At 38.6% G+C, this 19,124-nt stretch overlaps 2 protein-coding genes and 1 pseudogene across 2 annotated transcripts; 2 read left to right on the forward strand and 1 right to left on the reverse strand.

The window, feature by feature from the left end:
- Nucleotides 1-8,061: 8,061 nt before the first annotated feature.
- Nucleotides 8,062-8,926, forward strand: LOC103697044 (protein Brevis radix-like 1 pseudogene; annotated as a pseudogene).
- A 622-nt stretch (nt 8,927-9,548) lies between these two features.
- On the forward strand, nt 9,549-13,758 carry LOC103697041 (3-isopropylmalate dehydratase small subunit 1-like). The gene is made up of 2 exons (XM_008778808.6): nt 9,549-10,439; nt 13,364-13,758. The coding sequence occupies exon 1, from the start codon at nt 9,638-9,640 to the stop codon at nt 10,430-10,432; it is 795 nt and encodes a 264-aa protein (XP_008777030.3). The 5' UTR covers nt 9,549-9,637; the 3' UTR covers nt 10,433-10,439; nt 13,364-13,758.
- A 514-nt stretch (nt 13,759-14,272) lies between these two features.
- On the reverse strand, nt 14,273-17,065 carry AHG11 (Pentatricopeptide repeat (PPR-like) superfamily protein). The gene has a single exon (XM_008778809.6). It carries the CDS (start codon nt 16,908-16,910, stop codon nt 15,030-15,032), a length of 1,881 nt encoding a protein of 626 aa, XP_008777031.4. The 5' UTR covers nt 16,911-17,065; the 3' UTR covers nt 14,273-15,029.
- Nucleotides 17,066-19,124: the final 2,059 nt, after the last annotated feature.

Genomic DNA, 19,124 nt, shown 5'->3' on the forward strand with positions numbered 1-19,124 from the left:
AAATCTAATCACAAGCATCTTAGTCAGCCCATAATCAGCATCAATGAGTCCATACTACAGTGTCTTCTAATCCACATAGGCCATAGGCTAGATTTACTCTAATTTTTTTCTGTTACAACATAAAATTTCATCTTAAAAAATAAAAAAAATATTATTTAAATTTTTTAATTTTGTACCGTTATTAATATCTTTTTAGTGAATAATTAATGTAGAGCTTAATATATAACTACGAGTCGTGCCCGAGCCGAACAAAAATCATATGGTGTGCATACCATACTAGATCGTATGGTACGCACTCCTATTTCAGCCACGTCAGTATGGTATGCGAATCTCAAAAAAAAAAAAAAACGGAATTGAGAGGGTGGGGGGCACTTAGAAACGTGGGGCGCTACAGGGACTCGAGGCGGAGTGCGGGGACTTTCAGTTTTTTTTTTGATTCGCGTACCATACTGATATGGTTGAAATAGGGGCGCGTACCCATACGATCTATTATGGTACACGCACCATATGATTTTTGTTCGCCCGAGCCCATCTGTCCAGCCGGGTCATCAGGCAGGTTGTGCCAGCGATGCGCATTGACAGCTTGTCTTCTCTTGATAAGAAAATGCCAGCTCTTTTTGAAAAATATCTTATTGGTTTATTAGATTTGGGCCACCTATTTCCCTTTGGACTCTATTTAAGTCATGATGAAGTTGTCTCTCTCGATGTGAGCACTTCCTTTGTAGAGGTAACCGTGGCCATCTATGTTGGTTAGCTACCATGGCCATTGATAGCAAGTATTCTCAAGCCACAAATGCCACCCAAATTGGATAGACAACAGCCAGGTTGGACTTATTTTAAGTATTTCACAAATCATGCAAGTTCTTTTTTTTTTTTTTGGTACATAGATAGCTTACATTAATTTCGCATGAACATTACCATCAGAGTAAAGAGCCATGGAACAGGACCCTCACTTCATGGTTGAGATGCAATGAAGATCATCTCAATTTGCAATGGAATCAACTCTCTACGCCTCATCTACAATTAGAGAAGAGTAGCTCATAATATGGCACCTCCATAAAAAATTAGCCATTCCATCAAGAGTGAGAGCACTGCTGGTGCAGGGTTGCCTTTTAGCCAACGGAGCTTCCCTTGACGACTTGTTAAGTATCCAATTGACCCCAAAATTTTAAGTTAGTGGGAATAAGTTAATAATTAGTCCAATGAGTGAAGCCTCATGGGATGCATGTTCTTGCTTCTTAGATACGGGAAATCTTTTAAGGATGTCTGCAATTCAATTACATGTAATTCAACCATAGGCTGCAATTTAGTTGCTTATAATTAGAATTGCAGTTTTTTTAAAAAAAACCTTGCTTGGTTGTTTGTAATTGAAAACTCTTACATTTCAGTTGTTTAGTTGTTTGATATGGAAAGAGATATGGTTCCTTGATAAATAATAAACATTTCACATTTTCAATTGTAATGTAATATTTATTATATTATTTTGAAAATTATAATAGAAAAAATAATATTGTTATTAAATTATCATTAAATTAGTATAACTATAATAATTATATCAATATAATGTAAACCAATATTATTATAATTAGACATGTTATTCATAAATATATATTTATAATGTGCATTATATTAATTAATAATTAGCGTAGATTATTTATTATATAATAATATTGTTATAATAATATATAGGTTATATTATTATAAGAATATTGTAGTCCCTATATTATAATAATATTACAATATTATCATAATACTATTGTAAATTGTATTATAACACTATCATTATTATTAAATATAATATTATGCAATATGCATTATAATAACTAATCAATTTTATATATAATGTACTATATTATAATTGTTATTATACTATTATATATAGATATAGTAATAGTAGTAGTATTATTATAATTAGAAGGACAATGTGAAGAAAGCAAGAGGAATGTTTGGAGTCACGAGGGAATTCATTAAAAGGACTTTCTTAATTATAAGGAATCTTATAATTAAAATCATGACTAATTTTGACTTGAGCTTTAACTACAAGATTTTGGCCTCTTTTTGCACCAAATTGCAGCACGCAGTTGCAGTTGCAAGCATCCAAATAGTTGTCTTAGGTGTCTGCAAATCAATTGTAGCCAACTAAACTGCGACTTGCCAATTGCAAGCTCCAAATCTATTCTTACATCGAACCGAAACTTTTGAGCATCACTCTATCTATGAGGCTTACGTATTCTACCTTCATATCTAAATTACTAAACTTTTGACAAACTAATACCATTTCACCCAGTTTTTACTTTAATGAAGAAAAACAAGAGAAAATTCATCCCAAACTTGAGAGTGATTATCAGATCATATGAATAACAACAAAGATTTTTAATAAGGTATTTCATTTATCTTATCTCTTATTTTCCTCAGTAGTTGTGCCAGAATACAAATGTTCCTTTGAAATGGAATTAGTAAAATATGGTGGTCTATGGAATTACAACCATGTTCCTTTGAAATAATGTTGCATAAATACAAATGTAAGAATTGGTACGGATACGTGTCCAAGTATCTGACCTGGAAGGAGAGAAAAAGGAAGATATGAGAATCCATAGAAAAATATTTTTAATTAAATTATATAATTATTTTTGAATACCATGTAACATAAAAATGTTAGAATATTATATTTTTAAGATCTTTCATTATGTATGTTTCCAAACTTTCTGGTCTGCTGCTGAGAGATATAAGAAAAATAGTATTTGTAAAATTATTTCAATATCTACATTCCTGATAAAGAGAAGAAAAAATTATTTGCAAGTGGTTGACACTAGAAGATGATAGCAGATTTAATTAATGCCTGCTACAATGATGAGAAATGCCAACATGATTACCATTTTTGGTGCATTCAAATTTGAATTTGAATTTCAAATATCAAACATTGGTAATCATGATATATGCCAACATAATTACCATTTCTGGTGCAATTCAAATTCAAATATGAAATACACCAGAAACGGTAATCATGTTGGCATATCTTGTGACTATAGTTGGCATAAATCAAATTGCTATAAAAAGACACCAAACTATACCCATCTTGTGATTGTAGCTGGCATGAATCAAATTTGCTATAAAAAATTACCAAACTACACCTATATCAAGGCCTTTGGATATGTATACTATCCCTATCTCCGCTCTTACCAATCTCATAAACCAGAATTTAAGTCCTCTTACTATATTTTTCTGGGCTACTGTACCAATCAAAAAGGGTATGGATATCTTGATATTAAAATAAATCGTGTTTTTGTATCACAAAATGTCTTTGATGGGTCTTTCTTTCTATATCTCAATGTCGCCTCTCTTCCCTCCACTTTATCCTCATCACTTTCAGATTTACAAACATGGTAGGTCACATTCAGTTCTCCATCGCCTTAGCCAACGGTACCACACCAAAATATTGCCCAACATTCAAGCTCCACTTCAAATCTCCAGCCTGTTTTAAGCATTTTATAAGCACATAGGAGTCCATCTCATGTCCTCCTAGGCCTCTCTTCAAGCCCACCTATACTACAACAACAGCACCCTTAGCTACCAGCCTAGACTAATCCCAATGCGCAGCCGCCAATCACCATCAACCGACTTTCCAACCACTCCACTCAACTCACCTAGAACACTCCCAAAATAACTTCATCCCGCAACCTAATCCAACATCTAATTTATTCTCATGCATGTCCGTTTTATTTCTAGCATTGATCAAGTGGTTGATATCTTTAGTAAAGGTCTACATCCTAGCTGCTTACACTATTTGCAAGTCAAGCTCAACATTCAGACTCGCCCATTTAGCTTGAGTGGGCACGATAGCATATTTGATTCATTACCATTTTTGGTGCATTTCAAATTTGAATTTGAATTTCAAATATCAAACATTGGTAATCATGATATATGCCAACATAATTACTACTTCTGGTGCAATTCAAATTCAAATATGAAATACACCAGAAATAATAATTATGTTGGCATATCTTGTGACTGTAGTTGGCATGAATCAAATTTGCTATAAAAGACACCAAACTCTACCCATCTTGTGATTGTAGCTCGCATGAATCAAATTTGCTGTAAAAAATCACCAAACTATACCTATCTCAAGGCCTTGGATATGCATACTATCCCTATCTCCGCTCTTACCAATCTTATAAACCAGAATTTAAGTCCTCTTACTATATTTTTCTGGGCTACTGTACCAATCAAAAAGGGTATGGATATCTTGATATTAAAATAAATCGTGTTTTTGTATCAGAAAATGTCTTTGATGGGTCTTTCTTTCTATATCTCAATGTCGCCTCTCTTCCCTCCACTTTATCCTCATCACTTTCAGATTTACAAACATGGTAGGTCACATTCAGTTCTCCATCGCCTTAGCCAACAGTACCACACCAAAATATTGCCCAACATTCAAGCTCCACTTCAAATCTCCAGCCTAATTTAAGCATTTTATAAGCACATAGGAGTCCATCTCATGTCCTCCTAGGCCTCTCTTCAAGCCCACCTATACTACAACAACAGCACCCTTAGCTACCAGCCTAGACTAATCCCAATGCGCAGCCGCCAATCACCATCAACCGACTTTCCAACCACTCCACTCAACTCACCTAGAACACTCCCAAAATAACTTCATCCCGCAACCTAATCCAACATCTAATTTATTCTCATGCATGTCCGTTTTATTTCTAGCATTGATCAAGTGGTTGATATCTTTAATAAAGGTCTACATCCTAGCTGCTTACACTATTTGCAAGTCAAGCTCAACATTCAGACTCGCCCATTTAGCTTGAGTGGGCACGATAGCATATTTGATTCATTACCATTTTTGGTGCATTTCAAATTTGAATTTGAATTTCAAATATCAAACATTGGTAATCATGATATATGCCAACATAATTACTACTTCTGGTGCAATTCAAATTCAAATATGAAATACACCAGAAATAATAATTATGTTGGCATATCTTGTGACTGTAGTTGGCATGAATCAAATTTGCGATAAAAGACACCAAACTATACCCATCTTGAGATTGTAGCTGGCATGAATCAAATTTGCTGTAAAAAATCACCAAACTATACCTATCTCAAGGCCTTGGATATGCATACTATCCCTATCTCCGCTCTTACCAATCTTATAAACCAGAATTTAAGTCCTCTTACTATATTTTTCTGGGCTACTGTACCAATCAAAAAGGGTATGGATATCTTGATATTAAAATAAATCGTGTTTTTGTATCACAAAATGTCTTTGATGGGTCTTTCTTTCTATATCTCAATGTCGCCTCTCTTCCCTCCACTTTATCCTCATCACTTTCAGATTTACAAACATGGTAGGTCACATTCAGTTCTCCATCGCCTTAGCCAACGGTACCACACCAAAATATTGCCCAACATTCAAGCTCCACTTCAAATCTCCAGCCTGTTTTAAGCATTTTATAAGCACATAGGAGTCCATCTCATGTCCTCCTAGGCCTCTCTTCAAGCCCACCTATACTACAACAACAGCACCCTTAGCTACCAGCCTAGACTAATCCCAATGCGCAGCCGCCAATCACCATCAACCGACTTTCCAACCACTCCACTCAACTCACCTAGAACACTCCCAAAATAACTTCATCCCGCAACCTAATCCAACATCTAATTTATTCTCATGCATGTCCGTTTTATTTCTAGCATTAATCAAGTGGATGATATTTTTACTAAAGGTCTACATCCTAGCTGCTTACACTATTTGCAAATCAAGCTCAACGTTCAAGACTCGCTCATTTAGTTTGGATAGGCAAGATAGCATATTTGATTCATTACCATTTTTAGTACATTTCAAATTTAAATTTGAATTTCAAGTATTAGAAATTAATAGCAGATTTGATTCACACAATTACGAGATACGCCAACACAATTACTATTTACGGTGCATTCCAAATTTGAATTTGAATTTTAAACATCAGTCATGCAATTGTCTTCCCTCAATTTTAAAATATGCAAAATTATTATTTCTCTTGTATTTTAAATTTAAACTTATAATTTATGATTTAAACCCAAATCAATTGACTCAAACTTTCTATATGTCTTTTATACTGCCATCATTCTTATTTTCAAAATTTTTCTAATATTTTTCTAAAATCTTCTTCTCTCTCTGAAGAGGCTGATTATCCGTCTGTAAAAGCTGCAAATAATAATAAATATCCAAGTTTCGAACACATACCAGGAATACTTTCTTGGAGTTGGACACGAATACATACGTTTAGCACAACCTTGGAAGATGCAGCAGCAGTAGTGGTTTCGGAGGTTTCCGTCTTGTTGATCCGATTTGATTTTGCGGTGGAGGCGAAGTTGCCTCTTCGTCCATCGAACCCGTTCATAGAAGAAAAATAATTTCAAATTCCAAACCTTTTACGGACATAATCACTTGCCCGATTGTTTAGCTGAAGTCAAGCATGGAATGGTTCTTTCCATTAAAAAGCCTGAAACAAGGTCTCTCCATTGGCCATGGTCCAGCAAAGCTTCCAAAATTCCTCTCACCATCCTGACGCAGAGCGAAGCAGAGCAGAGCGCAGACAGACAGAGAGAGAGAGAGAGAGAGAGAGATGATTACATGCATTCCTTGTCCCGGCCCCAAAGGACTCTTCAAAGAAATCACCAACCATGTAACCCTCCTTTTTTTGATAGCTCTTCCTTTATTCCCAATAAACTCATCAGTTCACTGGTCTTCCAATAAGCCCAGGCTTCTGTACATGATGATTCCGTTTCCTCCTCTGTTTTTTTTTTGTTAAATGGTAGATTAAGGACATGTCCTCGAAGGTTGTGCGGGTGCAACGGAGGAGGAAGCCGGAATGTTCGGAAGCAACAGCTACAATGGAGGCCAAAGGAGAAGAAGAGGAAAAGGAATGGGTGGCAGAGCCTGAGGGTGGGGTTCTTATAACCTTGATGCCTCTGCCTAACGGAGGCAACCTTATAAAAAAGATACGTTTCAGGTACCCAAATGGATGTTTCTTGTGCATCTTATTTCCCTTCTTCAGAGTAGTACTAGGATATGGCAGGGGTCATGTACATGCTTTGCAGATGGATGAACTCTTGAATGAAGCCCATGCATAGCTTTTAATAACAGAATAGATTATGTTCCATCAGATGCAAAATTTAGCAAAGGATCTTCATATCCTGAACTTCATTTTTTGAAAAAAATTCTGTCCTCATATCTGTGTTGTCTAAATATGCTTTGCATCAAAGAACTATGCTTTTTTAAATCAGAAAAAAAAATGGTATCTCAACCTTTTACATAGTTCTCTCATCCTAATTATGATTGAATGGATGCTTTGGTTTTTTGGCTTCAAACCCCATTCGAGACGCTTTTTGATGTCTAGTGCAATTTTCTTAAAAATTTGAAAAACTTTTTATCCCTATCTGTTTTTTTTTGATAAATTAGGTCTCCATGTGATTCCATTACTCACCTGCTTCCCAAACATATTACGACATATTTCTCATGAAATAAGAATGAGAAATTATATCTATATTAATGGGAATGGTTTATCCTCGCTGCCATCGATGGTGTTGTTGCACTCACCAACAAAGATATTAGAAGTTTAGCATGTCATAATTTGATCAGAGATTCATAGTTAATGATATCTGAATTCATTATTTGTGAATCACCAAAAAGCGATGAAAGAAACCTCACAATATTCATGACATCACCCCTAACAAATATCTTGCAGCTTTTCTTATATTACTTAAAAGATAATTTATAGATTTTTTATACATATCTGTCTGTGGAACTTGGATCTGCTGGTTGACACTCCTCTTACAAATGAATAATCTAAAAAGAGGTCCTGAATTCAAACCCTTATAATGGCATTAGTTCCTTATTTCTTTAAAAGATAGAAAGATATGCACCTAGTGGACACAGAATGAACACAAGGACTATAGTTGCACTTGCACCATAATGCAAAATGCTGCATTTGTGCAGGACCATGTGCCACATTGTGCTGAATTATAATAGTGTTCGAGGCTTGTTATGATGATTAATTTTATGCTTCCAGCGCGGAGATGTTTGATGCCTTGGCAGCTCAGAACTGGTGGAGTGAAAACTTTGACAGAATTGTAGAGCTGTATAGCATTTCTCAGAGCCAAATACCTCAGACACCATCAGCTCATGCCAACGACGAGGTAAGCTTAGTTTCTATAAGATCCTGACATTGGTTAATGTTCTATATTCCAAGTTGATTGGATTGTCCTCCTATAACAGTAACGATAGTACAGACCAAATTCGGTTGCATGACCAATGACAGTTCTTAGCAGTTTGTGACATGGCTCTGACATTATCTTTCCATTATGTTCTTCTCTGTTTTTTTTCCTAGAATCATCCAATTGATTCATCTCAAGTTCATGAAGTAATGGAGTCAGCACGAACCCCTCGCAACTCCACGGAGTCACCGCACTCACCGAGAATGGACCCATGCAGCAGCGCTCAAGAGGGAGAAAGCTCGACAATGGCCGATCCAGGAGGAATCCAGGGCAAGGTGGTAGAGTGGGTGGTGGAAGACGAGCCTGGTGTCGTTATAACCATCCATTCCTTGCCAGATGGCTCCAAAGAGCTAACGCGCGTTGAACTCAGGTGAGCCTCATAATCTTCAGAAATAGTCTTAAACTGCAAACTTTTGGCATGGAGGCTGTCAGTGTGATGGCTGATGCTTGCTTTACTGAAGAGAAAAGATAGAGCTCCTGGTGCTCAAGTAAAATAACATGAAATGAAAAGGAAAACTACTATGAGAATTCTAGCCCACATCCCGTTGTTGTAATGGCTGACTAGTCTGTATCAACTCGTTGTTGCAGCCGGGAGAGGTTTGGAGAGGTGAAGGCAAGGGTGTGGTGGGAAGAAAACAAAGCCAGATTATATGAACAGTACGTGTAGACCTTTACCGCGATGGCAGGTTTGTTTCTGATATGTTTGCTACTCTTTTACTGTTGTTAAGTTAGGCATGCTTATGAAATGCTGTATTTGGTTATCATAGCACCGTTGGTGCAAATGTGTTGTCGATTTGAAAGCCATTAAGGAGACGCATAATTTGACAATCTTGGTCATGGGTATTTCGACGCCTAAACACTTTATACAGATGATAACTTGTTCAAAATGGAAGAGTCGTCTCAAGATTAGAAGGGAAAGAGAAGGAGTTTAAGGGTCTTGGAGCCTTTAAGCCTGTTTTTCTTGAGACAAGAAAGGTTAGAAGAAAAACTTGATATCCGGCATGGCCGCCTCCTAGAAAGCAGAGGAAAAAGAAGAGAAAGGAGGGGGGGAGGTCGTGGTTCCGGAAGCAGCTTCCGTCGAGTTAGTGACGATTACGTAGCAAACAAGTTCATTGCTTCTGCAGAAAACAAGCGAAATCTAGATGTCAATGTCGGATTTCACCAGAGAGCAAATGTTCCGCAGGAGCAGATTAACAATCGGTCCGGTTGTTCCCAACTTACCATCTTTAAAGAACAAAAATATACGATGACATGATTAAGTAGGGTTGAGTTGATTCGTCGTTTCAGTTGCCGACATCAGACAACCCTTTAGTATTATGAAATTATTACTACGGAGGAGAATCGCATTCGCTCCCTCCCGAATCACCAGCTCCTTACCATGTCGATGGCGGCGGCGGCAGTGGCGATGGCGGCGGCACCGGCTGCGGCCGCGAAGGCCTCCAATACCTTTTTATTTTCCCAGAAAACACACTCGCCTCTCTCCGTCACCCCCAATCTCCGATTCGCGACCCGCGCCTCCTTCCCGAAATACCCCTACTTTTCCCGATCTGCCCCCGAGCCCCTCCTCCTCTCCACCGCCCCCCGCTCCATTACCACCCCCTCGCCCCCCTCGCCGACCACCTACCACGGTCCCTGCTACGTCCTCGGCGACAACATCGACACCGACCAGATCATCCCGGCGGAGCACCTGACCCTCGTCCCCTCCAAGGCCGACGAGTACCGCAAGCTCGGCTCCTTCGCCCTCTCCGGCCTCCCATCCACCGCCTACCCCGTACCCTTCATTCCCCCGGGCTCCGATGCCACCCACTTTCCGGTCGTCATCGCCGGCGCCAACTTCGGGTGCGGCTCCTCGCGCGAGCACGCCCCCGTCGCCCTTGGCGCCTCCGGCGTTCGCGCCGTTGTCGCCGAGTACTATGCTCGGATCTTCTTCCGGAACTCCGTCGCCACCGGCGAGATCTACCCCTTGGAGTCCGAGGAGACGGGGATCTGGAAGGAGTGTACCACCGGGGACATCGTCACCGTCGATCTCGCCGAGAGCCGATTGATCAACCATACCACGGGGAAGGTGTACCGGTTGAAGCCGATCGGAGACGCGGGGCCGGTGATCGAGGCTGGGGGGATCTTCGCCTATGCGAGGAAGACTGGGATGATTGCTTCGGCATCGACGGCTTAGAGTAAAGGTGAATCCTTTCTTTCGTTCTTTCTATGTTAATTCTTGCATAGAAATTAGGAAAAGTATGGAAATGGAATGGGTATAAGGTTTGGTTTGGTTTATGGCGTTTCTTGGTTATCTTCGTTACAGATAGGTCGAAAGTGTCGTTTAATTTGCTGTAACTAAATCAAATTGTGGAATCAAATGGGATATGTTATTTTTCTACTGATTCTTAACTTGGGCTCTGGATTTCAGAAATTTGGTAACGACTTTGTCTTGATTTCTTCCCCGGGATGATGGTTGATTATATCATTGGATTAGCTTTGAATAACAAAATATGTTTTACCAAAAAAAAAAAAAAATCAAAATATGAATTTTGGGTGTCATAAGGCTTTTTCCTCTTTGTCAATGCCACACTTTACACTCGTGTTTGTTCTATTGCCATTAGTTACTGAGGAAGTAGACTACATGACTAATACAAACGTGGTATGCTACGATGTCTAGTAGATACAATTCTAGTTTGTATATGGAAAATTCAGGCTGGAATGGCTTGGTTTGATAGCTAGCCTATTCAATGAGAACTTTATATGTAAGAAAATATCCATGCAATTTTAAAAGGAGTGTTGACAATTGAATTTTATAAGAACATAGCTCATTTGCAATTCAAAATATAACTCATTTGCAATTCAAAATCAATGATCAGCTTCTGAGCAGTGCTAAAAAATATAGAAAGGGTGGTAGAACAAAGTTTAGTACCAAAGACGATGAAGTTTGAGATCCAAAACTAGGCTATTGTGACTGTTCTGATTTTCTACATTAGCATTCTACTGGATAGGTCAAAATAGAGGTTGGTTTCTTACATAGATGGAGATAATTAGCCTGCATTTGTCTGCACTGAAAGTCCTCGTTTGCTAGTCTTCCTAGGTGCTCTTACCACTTCTGTACTTCAGAAACCTGCTAAAACAATCAATCTGTTTGATTTCAAGGATATTCATTTTACTACACCTCCTGAATTGATGAGCTATAAAGGATTTCCTCCCTTTCCTTTATAAGGTGATAATTGATATTACATTTTGCTTATTGATGATTATATTGGGGAAGCTTGGTTGCATCTCAGTATCATGATGCTTAAGCATGTGGGTTTTATGGAATTCACCGCAGATTATTTTAGATTCTGGTTGGTTCAACAAACATTGTATGGAGACTTAATGTCCTATAAAACTGACAGCTTGAAAGCTTATTATCTATATCTCTGGAAAACTTTTCCTTGCCATGGTAATATCCATTTTTCCTTTTCATTTTGCATAGTTTTCCTTCCAAAGCTGACCCTTCGTGTTTAAGGCTTTCTGGGTTATACATAAATGGCTGTTGCAAGATATCTAATCCTTCTCTTGGATGAGTTGGTTAGCCTTTATCACTTCCATTCTCATGTGCATCGATAGAGTGGCATTGATGATTGCAAAATGCTGCCACATTTCAATATTTGCCGCTTTTCTTTGCTTGTCCTTACCTAATACTGCAGAGAACATGTTTTGATAGTGGTGCATATTATCAAGCATGTACATTCAAAGTTCAGTACAGGCATCTGAAAATGATGCTTTACTAATTTTCCTTTTCTGCAACACGCAACTTGCTTCAATATGTTCACCCCATCTCCATTAACTCTTGCATGAGACTTCTTCCGGAGCTTCTCTTATCTGCTGGCATATGAGAGAGAGAGAGGCCTTTTAGCATCACAAGTGCTTAAAAAATATGATTGCTTCTGTGTGTGAAATGAGACGTAGATGGTAATTGTAAGAATAGATACGCCAACATGAAGGTCAGCCTTGGGTAATATTACAGAATTTGGGTATGTAAAATATGCATGTCTTTATAGCTTAATTAATAATTTGTATATCCTCGTGTTCTTATGCAGACTTTCAGCTGTTGTCCATAATTTTAAGGTGGAGCAAGAAGACCAAAGGAGTGGTACTGGTGAATGAAAATTCGATATGGGGTTTTCTTAAAAAACTTAAAAATTTGTAATAAAGTACTAGCATGGAAGAGATGTTTCTGTTTAGAAAGATTAAATGTGAAACAAATTCACAGAAGAATGACATGTTGTGCTCTTTAGGATACTCAGTAAAGAAAATGAAGAAGTGTTTTAACTTAATCAAATAACTAATGATAATTTTGGAGATAGGTAAACTGGATATAATATTCATGATGATTTATTTCCATGCTGGTTTTTGTTTAGGAAATCACTTGATAGGATAGTATAAATGACCATCGTAAGTTATAAAGTACATGATAAGGGAAATAAAGGGCTGTGTTGATGGTTCCATGAAAGGAGCATCCAAGTCATCATCAAGTTGGAAAGAGGATTTTCCTATTAGTGGAAGGAATGACCTAGACTTTTTTGGCTATAGGACTCAAAATGCCAAACCTGAATAATGTGATCTCTCTTATAATTTGCACCATTGTAGATTTCAAAGAAGATTTCAGAAAGCCAACCATACATAGATGTGATATTTCTATTGAGGCCTTTTTTTTATGGAATGCTACAACTTGATTTGAGCATTCTAGTCTATTTGTATGTGCTGCTTGCTGAGATTTTACGATTAGAAACAAATGTGCACCAGGCCTTGTAGAGGGAAACACGGAAAAGAGAACTTCAAGTGGTAGTTCACACAAAGCTGGGAGCACATGAAAGTGAGGGAAACAAAATTTGATTGGTATTCATCTGTCTGTGCAGCACTTGCTTGTCAGTCATGTAATAGTGTATTTGGAGCTGTAGACATAGAAAGATCAGCAATTTAACTGGCTAGCCTTGATAAACAAAATTTTTTTGATTTTAAAGTTTTTCAAGTTGAGCTGAAAAATAATTGAAATTTATCTTATCCTTTATATTGCGTAAATTTCTATTTACATCACATTTATTTGGAATTATTTGAATTTTTATCATTTCTTCAGGTCAGTGGAACTCTGTTCATCAGTGTCGGTAGCAGTTATGGGACTCAGGCCAGAGCAACATTACATGTAGATCTGGGTTCATCGTTCTAATAATTGAGGTTTCCTCTTTAAAAACAAAATGCAGGACATAATTCTCTTACTGCATCTCCTATTGCAGACCAGTCAGTTTCTCTTGATGAAATATAGCTGTCATCTATTTAGTCTTTATTGCTCTACGTAACTACATTACTTTATTTGAGTTACGAGATCAGATGGAGCCTAGGAAGGGGGAACATGTTTTGTATCTCGATGTATAAATGATCAGTATATCTTTATGTCCACACAGTGATGTGCAACTACAGCTTGTTTGGATGACTAGAGTCAGCATTATATGCAGATTTGGCTTGTTCATGCAACTGTGCGATTCACTTTTTTTTTCCTAGTTTAGCAGCATACTTTATGTAATGCATCATAATCCTTCTGTCATTCACAGGAAATAGACACGCAAATATTTGATCAGTCTTCAGATTTCTATGGTGAGATGCAAATTTCTTAGTAATGTCCTGCTAAGAAACGGGCAAACTATTAATGCAGTTCCAGAAAGTGGTTCCTTTCTAAATTGATCTTATGACTGTCCGACTGTTCTAATCAAGCTTCAGATATTAGTAGCAGACTTGATTAAGATGGCTGATGGCTGCAGCTTATTGAGCTGATACCTTGATCATGCAGGCGTATCAGTGATTCCACGGATTGCCTCAACATGCATGAACATTAAATCTGTTTCTTGTTGATATTTACTAGAAAATGATACATTTGTACCCTGGTAATCCTAGAGGTTACATGCATGCATACATACATACATGTATGATGGGATAAAGCATTGCTGAATCTGGAAAACTGACATCTTTCAAGACACAGAATTCTAGGCAGTGGCAGACAAAATTGCGAATACCATCATGAAACCCTTCTTGTAGGGAATCCAAGTCTCTTCACAATACTTCAGTATGAAAAAGAAAAAAAGAATCCATACAACAAAATTTTGGATCTCCTAGACTCCAAAATTCCCAAGACTTTCAGCATGAGGAGGCCAAATGCGGATTGGCCATCTCTCAACAAACTTAGCGATGAAAAACATTTTCGAATTTTCTATAACATCAATGCACCATTAAAATTTAAAAGCGCCTTCCCTGTGCCTTACTTGGGGAAGCTGTGATGATCTTCCTTTCATTTGCTCTCTCTCACACGCTTCAATTAAGCATACATCCAGAATCAGCGGTCACTTTTCACCAGACTTGTTTGATGAATTGCTTATAGTATTCATTGATCCTAGTTTTAAGCCTGCTGTCACCACAACAGAACACTTTGAAAAACCATCTTCTGTTCCTCGAATCAAGCATCCACGAAATGCCCATCCAACTATCATCTTCATGGCACAGATGGATCACTCATCCACTGGCTTAACTATGAATAGATTGAGCTGCGGTACCGACATTAGCATCCACCGCAGTCCAAATTTCCCACACACACAAAAAAAAAATGCTGTTTCTCTAATCATCATCTAAAGTTCAAGCTTGAGGAGAGTGTATCACCCTGAGAAATCATCACCATAACCATCAAAGTTATCCCTACTGCATGACACGTGCCTGCATGAATCCTCACTCACCAATGTTACAAGATAGCCATCATGTCAAATTCCTTGCTCCTCTCTTTGGCCTTTCATAAGCAATTGTAGGTTCCCAAGCACACCCCATATCAGTTCCCACTCGGGGTGAGCTCTATCCCCTGAAACAAACTCCCAAGCCCTGCTCCCGACCTCAATAACACTGCACCCTGCCTCCCTTTTGCCCCCAAACTTCCTCATCAGTTCTTTTATCTTCTCCACCTCCCCCCACCACTTCTTCCCAGCATACATATTCCTCAACATAATATAATTCCTTACATTCCCGGGCTCGATTTCAGATGCCATCTTCATCACCCTCTCAGCCCTAACAACATCCCCATGGCAACCGCAAGCAAAGAGCAAAGAGCTCAGCACTATTCCATTGGGATCGCATGGCATTTCCTCGATCAACCTCTCAGCCTCCTCCAGATATCCGCCTCTTCCAAAGAGGTCCACCATGCAACCATAATGTTCAATTCTCCTCGCGATCCCAAATGCTGCCATCTCCCTGAACCACCTCTTCCCTTCATCCACAAGACCCCCATGGCTGCAAGCTGACAATACCCCGATCATCGTCACCTCATTCGGAGAGATCCCACTTCTACGCATCTCCTCAAATACATCCAATGCCTCTTTCGCCCGTCCATTTACTGCGAACCCATTGATCATCGCATTCCAAGAGGCCCTCTCCCTGCTTGGCATCCTATCAAATATTTGCTTTGCCTCGCAGATGTCCCCGCACTTGGCGTACATGGCCACCAATGCTGTCGAAACACTGATCCCCCGATCCAACCCCTTTCTTCGAGCATAGCTGTGGATCCATCGGCCAAGATCAATTGCACCCTTATCTGCAATTGCTGGGATAATGCTCACGAGCGTCACCTCATCCGGCTCAAATCGACATGATTCAGACAGCAACTCTTGGAACAGTTCCAGTGACTGGTGTGGCTGTCGATTCTGGCAATACCCACCGATCATCGCATTCCAAGAGTAGAGGTTTCTCTCTGGCATATCATCAAACAAGGCTCTAGCTACCTCCATGTCGCCAGCCTTGCAATACCCTGATATCAAACTAGTCCAGGAAACCACATTCCTGTCTTGCATCTCATCAAACAACCGCCGTGCCGAACCCAGATCGCCTAGTTTGACAAAGACATCGATCATCGCATTGAAGGCCGCCATGTCCTTTTCAGGCATCCACGTAAACAACTCCATCGCAGCGCCCGCATCCCCACTCCTGGCGTAGCCCACAGCCATCGAGGTCCAAGACGCCGGGCTCCTGTGAGGCATTCCATCAAACACCTTCCTCGCAGATCCCATGTTCCCCGACTTGGAGTACATGTCTACCAGTGCGGTGGACGCGAAGGTATTGCAGCAAAATCCCATCTTGATCACGTCGGCATGGAGCTGGAGGCCTTCGCTTGTCTCCTTGGGCGAGCCGGCGAGAGAGGCGCAGGATTTTAAGAGGAAGGGGAAGGTATGATCATCGGGAGAGAAGGGAGGGCTAAGAGGGGGAGGCGGCCCTCTCCGGAGGTCCCGGTAGAGGGCGATGGACTCGCGGAAGCGGCGATGGTGGACGAGGGCGCGGATCATAGAGTTGCAAAGAACCGTGTCCTGGGTGGGGCGGCGGTCGAAGGCGCGGCGGGCGTGAAGGAGGAGGCAGGAGGCCGCGAGTGGGCGGGCGGCGGCGGCGAGATCGGAGCAGGAGGAGATAAGGCGGGTGAGGAGGGAAAGGTTGGCATCGAAGCCGCGGCGGAGGAGGAAGGCATGGATTTGGAGGAGGGATGGCAAGCGAGCGGCGACGGAGGAGGGCGGAAGTGAGGGAATTCGCTGGAGAAGGGAGAAGCAGAGCTTCTCTTCTGGGGACCAGAGTTCGCCTCCCCTGGGCCCCGTTCTTATTGTAGCCATGGATGGATGGGCTCTTGACAGCTGCAGGTAGCTTCTTCCCCTCGCGTTTCAGAGACATTATTCACCGGGCACACGAGGAGAGAGCCTGGGCTTGTCTTTTGGAAGCGACCCTGGGAGCTTCCCTTTATTCTCAATAGGATCCATCTAGCGTTTCTCTCTTTTTTTTCTTTTTTTTCTTTTTGTGAGATAAAGAGAGGCTTAGCCACAATAGGGTCGAGATCAATTTGTTTTTCTTTTTTTGTTCCTATGCTTGGGATGTAGACAATACCAAACATTAATAAACCAACCAAGATATTCTTCTGAAAATCAATTAATTATTTTTAAAAAAAATAACCAAGATATTGCAATATTTTGATTGATATATCTCGACCGACATCATTATCTCGATTGAGATTGGAATTCGGCTTACAGGTTCTTTTTTAGTAATATTTATACGTGACATATAAATAATTATAAAAATAATTATTCTATATCTATTATTTAGTAAATATAATATTATTTAATGAAATGTATAGTAAATTGGCAGTAACTGTAAAATAATTAAATATAGTTTTCAAATAAAATTAAATTATTGAAATGAACTTTGTATAATAGTGGAGTAGTCACAATAGTATGATTAGTCTACTTGTGCCAAAAAATTAAACATGCGATGAATTATAGTTAAATGGAGGATAATTGTTGGAAAATTTAATGTTAAATAAAGATGGATAATATTTTATCCATTATAGATGATATTTTTAATTGATATAATAATTTAAATAGTCAAATTTATTTTAATTTTAAAATTAAATATAAGCCGTTAGCATAAATATTATGTGCTAAACAAAATCATTATAATTTAGAATTATTACTTTGCATCATGAAATTTTAGAAAAAGTTGCACTGCCAATCACTTTAGCAAAAATACAAAGATATGCAAATAAACAAAACAAACCTACTCATTTTTATACTTAAATATAAATATATATGCACATGTGTATTATATGCATCATTCCTATGATCATATCATTTATTATTTTTTCAAACAAAAGTCTATATTCTTGATTGGTCATATTAATATTAGTTCTCTATAGTTTTTCAATTTCAAGATAAGAAGATGGCTAAAATTATCATAATTTCTGTTTTAAAAATATATTATTTTTGACATGTCATTTTTAATACAAAATAGTTATCATTACATTGTTTTTGAACTATCTTGTCATGCACTTATGTTAAAAAAATAATTTATAATATAAATAATTAAATGAGATATTTTGCATCACGGTCAAGATACCACAATGTAGGACTATATTGTTATCTTAGCCAAGATATCGAGAAAGAAAATTTAGGAACTATTTTTAAAAAAATTATCTGCCAATATGGAAAAGTATAGGCATCAATATTTCGGTTCAATCTCAGTTGATATTTTTGGTGACATAGCAGAATATCTCGCGCAATATGTTCATACTATCTCAACAGATATATCAGATTATCAATTTATGATGCTCTAGATTTTTGGCACTGATACTATTAATGTCTTGTATGGGAAAGTGCCCAGAACTACTTCAAACTGTGATCTTTGCCAAAACAAGAACCTTGCTGCTGCTCTGGAAAGACAGATTATTAGTTCAGCCAGTTGCCAAAAAGCAAAATTAAATTTATCCAATCAAAGCCTCCAAAAGCTGTTTAACTTGATTTAACTTTATTTTCTATAGAAAAAGGTGAAGTTAACTGCCAAGTTTTCTTCTCTCTTTTTCACTTTATAATTTCTCCAAAACGTTGACAAAACAGCAAATAACTAATATCACTAGAGAGTAGTAACAAATAGATAAATCTATCACTCACTTGGCTAGCTATTCAGTACCCAAACGAAGCTTAATTTTTCTAAAAATAATATTATATACCTTTTAATTTATTTTTCTAAAAAATATTATGCCTTTTAAACCAAACAGGATGAAATACGTGCATGCATCGGGGGCTTATCACGAGCCTCTTCATATTTAGCATCTCCTATAGCAAGTGGAGCTGATCCTCGTCCATGACTTACATTTTAGCTAAAAACTGGAACACTCTACAGGCCACATCAAAAACTCTGCATGTCAGTACTCTGCTTTTCTTCATCCTACCTTCTCTCTGCATAACAATACCTAGCTGCTTCATTTCATTTTATTGTAGTCACAGTTCTTCCTCGACTTTAAGCTGCACAAGTATTTCTAGCTTTTAGATGTATATTGT

The sequence above is a fragment of the Phoenix dactylifera genome, chromosome 3 (genome assembly GCF_051530095.1).
Source record: "Phoenix dactylifera cultivar Ajwa chromosome 3, Ajwa_hap1_PhDact_Kaust_v1.1, whole genome shotgun sequence".
In the NCBI taxonomy this organism is placed as follows: domain Eukaryota; kingdom Viridiplantae; phylum Streptophyta; class Magnoliopsida; order Arecales; family Arecaceae; genus Phoenix; species Phoenix dactylifera.

Bases quoted from the DNA above. Each gene is read 5' to 3' on its own strand.
- AHG11 (XM_008778809.6), bottom strand. From the start codon at position 16,910: ATGGCTACAATAAGAACGGGGCCCAGGGGAGGCGAACTCTGGTCCCCA.
- LOC103697041 (XM_008778808.6), top strand. From the start codon at position 9,638: ATGTCGATGGCGGCGGCGGCAGTGGCGATGGCGGCGGCACCGGCTGCG.